The sequence below is a fragment of the Gymnogyps californianus genome, chromosome 7 (genome assembly GCF_018139145.2).
Source record: "Gymnogyps californianus isolate 813 chromosome 7, ASM1813914v2, whole genome shotgun sequence".
Taxonomy (NCBI): domain Eukaryota; kingdom Metazoa; phylum Chordata; class Aves; order Accipitriformes; family Cathartidae; genus Gymnogyps; species Gymnogyps californianus.
Genome location: NC_059477.1, coordinates 22,755,625 through 22,761,624, shown reverse-complemented (window position 1 = coordinate 22,761,624; position 6,000 = coordinate 22,755,625). Strand labels below are relative to the sequence as shown.

General features: G+C 37.5%; 1 protein-coding gene across 1 annotated transcript; it reads left to right on the top strand.

Annotated features, from left to right (window-relative positions):
• Nucleotides 1-205: 205 nt before the first annotated feature.
• On the top strand, nucleotides 206-1,186 carry B3GALT1 (beta-1,3-galactosyltransferase 1). The gene has a single exon (XM_050900382.1). It carries the CDS (start codon nucleotides 206-208, stop codon nucleotides 1,184-1,186), a length of 981 nt encoding a protein of 326 aa, XP_050756339.1.
• Nucleotides 1,187-6,000: the final 4,814 nt, after the last annotated feature.

Genomic DNA, 6,000 nt, shown 5'->3' with positions numbered 1-6,000 from the left:
GGAAGCTGCTGCTAGTAAAAGAAGAAAAGCTGAGTATCATCAGGGTTAATAGCTCCTATTTGAGATCCATGAATGATTACAGAGTTACTTTTCTATATCGAACTTTCAAGTTTCATTAATAATATGCTGCCTCTCTGGGACATAGGTGCGCTCATGGTACGAAGGCTATTTATTCATCACATGAAATAGAAGAGCTAGAGGAACAATGGCTTCAAAGGTCTCATGCTTATACGTTTTGACAGTAGTTTGTTGGGCAAGCGCTCTTTGGTACTTAAGTATAACTCGTCCTACTTCCTCCTACACTGGCCACAGACAACTCAGTAGCATATCCGTAGCCAGAAAAAACGTTTCCTTTGGCAACATAAGAACTCGACCTATAAATCCACATTCCTTTGACTTTCTCATCAATGAACCCAACAAATGTGAGAAAAGCATCCCTTTCTTGGTCATTCTTATCAGCACAACTCACAAAGAGTTTGATGCAAGGCAAGCCATTCGAGAAACGTGGGGAGACGAAAACAACTTTAAAGGAATTAAAATCGCCACACTATTTCTTCTCGGAAAAAATGCAGATCCTGTGTTAAATCAAATGGTAGAGCAAGAAAGCCAAATTTTTCACGACATTATTGTGGAGGATTTTATCGACTCTTATCATAACCTCACTCTGAAAACGTTGATGGGGATGAGGTGGGTAGCAACGTTTTGTTCAAAAGCAAAGTACGTTATGAAGACAGACAGTGATATTTTTGTAAATATGGATAATCTTATTTATAAGCTGCTCAAACCTAACACCAAACCAAGGAGAAGGTACTTCACTGGTTACGTTATAAATGGAGGACCAATAAGAGATGTTCGCAGTAAGTGGTACATGCCGAGAGATTTGTATCCCGACAGCAATTACCCACCCTTCTGTTCAGGCACTGGCTACATTTTTTCAGCTGACGTAGCAGAACTGATTTACAAAACCTCCCTTCATACCAGACTTCTTCATCTTGAAGACGTGTACGTTGGACTCTGTCTTCGGAAGCTGGGCATTCACCCCTTCCAAAACAGTGGCTTCAATCACTGGAAAATGGCCTACAGCTTGTGCAGGTACCGCAGGGTGATCACAGTGCACCAGATAACACCAGAAGAAATGCACAGAATTTGGAATGACATGTCCAGCAAGAAACATCTTAGATGTTAAGATTTTTACAGATGTAAATACCTTTTTTTTAAATTTTGGTTTAGTCTGGTTATTTTTTGACAAAATGATCTGCTGACTTACAGGTTAAACTGTGGGATATTAACTGTGAGAGGATTTTTAATGACTGATTTTTCATTCTCATTTTGACTACTGGTTTACAGGCTTCAGTCTCTTTTCATAAGGACGTTACACCAACCGAAAGGATCTAGAGTCAAATCTCAGATTTTGTATATTATCCTCTATCACACATATCAGCTCCTGCATCTGTATGAAAAAGGACAGTAATAAACTATTATGAGCTGCTTAACAGTTCATGCCCCAGTCTCTGAGATAAGACTCAGGCCCTAAGAAATGAAGAATTACAAACATACTTTTATTCCTTTTTTGACACCCTACAACCATCTCTATTTAGAGCTTTGTTAATAAATTGAGCGGTACACATTTGCACTGAGCTATACACCTATCTTGAAATGTATATTTCATAGTACAATGTGTGCAATTCCCAAACAGCTTACTGATGGTATAATAGCAGAATTTAGACAGGTAAGAACATCAAAGTCTCAAAGGCCTTAGAAACAAAGCCACACACTGAAGTATATTTTTATCCACCAAATGGTATTCCTTTAAATTCTTTCAGAAGATACTCTGTTTCTTTCCACTGCCTGAAGTAGCCCCTAAAAGATCTAATACAATTTTAAAATGAAGTAGAACCTGTAGGTGAAATAAGACAGGATATATATGAAAAACTGTCTTAAAAATACATAAGAAAAGTATGAGTATCTTTTAATTTCAAAGCAAGTGCAATGTTTCTCATAAGTATCAGTGGATCTCTCCATTAAGCATCTTGCATAGCAATATATAATTATATTGAATGATAGAAGTGTCAATAAGCAGCATATTTCTTCAACATCAGTCAGTGCACTATTTACCTAAAAAAAAGTAACACAAAAGCAGCTTTTTAAGGGTAAGCTCTACTTTTTCCTACAGAAAATGTATGAATGAGATTCTACCAGATTTTTAATGGTGTAGAAAAGTAGAATTTTGTCCAATAAGAGAATGCAATCAATTTTCTGTTGATTGGGCAACAGAGTACACAACAAGTACAACTTTCACAGTAAAACAGAGGGCTTTTAAGAATCACCTATTAAAGAAAAACAAATTCTAGCCTTTGTTACAAGTCTGCAGCTCCCAGGTTACTCATCACAGAGCCAATACTCACTGAGGTCCCGCTCAAGAGATCCCCAGAGCATGTAACAGAAATCAAATAGACAAGATTTTATTCAAGTTTCAGAATGTGCTTATGTGTTTTGAATATGAATGTTAATGAAATGTCATGAAAATTATTTCCTGGAAAATTCTTCGATAAATTCAAGCCATCTCTATTCAGCACCACCTTCTAGCAAAGAGCTAAAATATGACACTGCTCAGCAAATAACTTGGAATGAAGAATTCACAGACAAGTTACAAAGATACAAAACTCACCAAATATATTATTAGCTGCAGATTACTCACACTGTCCACAGCACACACAAAAGTCTCATTCGTTTCAGCTGGCGTTATGTGTAACATATGAAAAACTGCTAAGTCTGTACGTTATTCAGGATGTCTATAAAGTTGCCAGAAGTTAACTGAATAAAAATTTAAAGGAAAACTCTGACCTGATTTTGCCATAGGTGTACATAACACTTTACAACAGTAACAGAGGAATGAAGATGCTACCCCAAAAGGTTTGCAGTTTCGTGAGAAATTGTTAGTCTCATTCACAGATGCAGCACTACCGTTTTGAAAGGAACTACTTGTAAGTAAGGTAAACTGTACCTGGCCTTCAAGCCACAACCAGTAGTTGTCTCAAATAAATCTACTTCAGATCCAAAGGTGAAGCTACACAACAGACAGCCCAGGAGTTACTGCTGATCAACAGGAGCTTGTGCACCCTTCATAAATGAAAACCAGTAATTTTATATAAAAATACTGAGTCGCTTGCAGCATAATTAGGATTTATCCTTCCCTAGTTGACCTAGTCCTTGTTAAAGTTGCTCTTGCTTCCTGTCAAACTCAGAACTCTAGCTAAACAAGGTCCAACTAATTGCATAGATGAATAGATAACACACACACACTGATTGGGTGAAGTTCAGTTTTCCTTACCCAAGCCCCAGAATATGCTTGTTTAGGAAGGGAAACGAGGGTGGAATTCATCCCCAGCCCTCAGGTAAATCAGACAGCATAGATGTCATCCTACCAGGAACACACTTTGTAATAATTTCAACCCACAGCCTGCAATCACTTCTGCTATCCCTCTGCGCTGTGCAGTAATTTGGGGTTTCTGAATCCACAACCAAATGGATTTGGTGGCCTTACTTCTCCTGCTGATGCTTCTGTGGCCTTTGGTTAGTAACCAAGAGGACAGCAGGGCTCCCGATCCAGATACCTCAGGGCTCAAGTAGCATGGTAACCTTGAATTTCTCCTAGTACAAGTAGACTGCATTAATTATTGGAAGGTACACCTTGAAAACATTATCTGAAAAAATATATTTCCTGTCATTTATAAATAGATAGATCTTCAACAGAAATGTAAATGTTCATCTTGAAACTGATGTACATATTTCTAAGGCATTTTCTTCCGTATTCAGCTGTATATATGTGTAGAGTCTGCTTGCTATGTAGTATTCTGTTATGCATGGAGCTGTTAGGCATTATATTTGTCCAGTGTTTCAAGAGCCTTAAGCATGTGTGCCCTAACTTTTGAATGTACAAGATTTTTTTTTCTTTTATTGTCAAGTGAATTTAAAAGAACACGACAAAAGCCTAATTTTCTACTTCTATTAATTTTCTGATACTAGACTTCACTAGCTTGTTAGACTTACATAACAGATTTATTATTTTCTCTTTGCTCAGAAATTGCAATATTGCAACCTGGAGCTAGAAAGGGAGCAATACATCTACTCATAGGGACAGCTTACTGTCCCTTCTACTCAGTAGTATTTGTGCCACATGCGGTACTGTTAACAAACAAGTGTTTGCATTAGGCTTCCTTTAATCAAAATAAATATTTATGTTACTTAAAGGTCATTTTGTTTCACTGGGCATGGGACAAATGACAACTTGGTTAAGACATGCTGGCTTCTTATCACTTCAAAAGTGTGACTATAATCACATTTTGATTTCAAAACGTACATGAACAAAGCACATTCAGCAAAGACGCTAGGGGGGAAAGGCCTCTCTTTAGGAGGAGTTTTCCACAAAAGCATTTTTTTTGCTGAAACTGTGAGAGTATTTAAACAGAAGTCTCAAGGTTCATTTTCCATCTTTCCTAATAATAACGTTAAGTATCAATTTTTATTCTTTATTGGGATTTTTTTTTTATCTTTATAATGTAGATGGCAATGGCAATTTGTAAATGAAAAGTGTAATTAACTAGAAAAGCTTGTCAACAGTAACTGAACTTTAGGTGTATCATTATATATGACTGGCTGTACTTATGTATTTATTTGTCTAAATTGTATATATTGTTTTATCTATAGTGTCTGTAGGAGTGCATTCTTTTAGACTAAAGTATTATTTACAGTTTTGTGGGATTGCCAGCAAAGCTGCTAATCAAGATACTATTTTTTTGTATCAATGTCAAATAATAAAAAAAATTAAGAACAAAATCAAATGAAAAATTGAAGGTGTCCTGTAAGTTTTCTTCTTCACTTCTTTCTAGAAATGTAAATGGTATTATCTGAAAACACAATACCAGTGAACAAGCTCATCTGTCATAAGGAAAAATATTGTGCTGTAAAAGCAGATTTTTAAAAAATAATTGGAAAAAAATAAACACAACAAAAATATTACTTTTATTCATTATTTGTGCAATAACTTCATCAAGCTGATGTCCACACTGATCAGGTGTACTACTTCATTTGATGCCAAAGACTTAATCTTAAAACAGCCATAGCAATATCTGGCAAATTAGTAGATGGGTTCCTCATCTGCTTTGCCCTATTCAGCTGCTTTGGCATCCCCAGCTAATGAGACCAAAGTTTGGCAGTTCTAAGGTGGCGAAGCTGTTTGACTCCCTTGGCCCTGCAACATGATTCTTCGCTGCCTCCATGGTACCTTAATGAGTATCCTTGCAGCCATCAAGAGCTACACACAGGAGAAAAAGAGAAGGCACGAATGTCCAAAAACACACATCTCATAAAACCACAATAAACTCACTTTGAAGTTGCTGTGCAACCGCCGGGAGGGTACCTACACAGAGGGAAGGGGTCCCCCCCGGCCTCTTAGAGCCACACACTGACCCTGACAGAGCCTTTCGCTTCCCCAAGGTCCCAAAAAGCACCAGGAAATAAATGAAGCAGCACAATCTGAATACACCCAGATTATCCAGTTAGTCTCATGTAGTGTTTGTCTCTCAGTACAAATACATTAAGATGCTGTTTTGTCCGGTAGGAAGGCCTGGGCGACCTTAGGGTCTTCACATCAAAATAAAACCACAAATCAAAAGAACATAAAGGCAGGACAAGGTCCCTTTTATTGTAAGAACTAGTCAGAATAATTCCTCTCTCTCCATTCTCCCCTTTGCAGTTTCCTATGTAGAACGAAATATCTAACCTCTTCGACTACTGGTTTCAGAGCTCAGTAACCCAAACTCATTCATGAAATTGAGGGGAAAATAACACACGCTCCTGAGAAGAAACGTAGCTTTTGCAAATCAAAGTGTATTTTCTTTGGGTCACCTGTTTCAGAAGCAGCTGAAGCCTGCTACAGAGTCCTCAGGCATCCTGGGAGCATCTGCAGCCACACAGCAACCTTACAAATCATAACGAGAT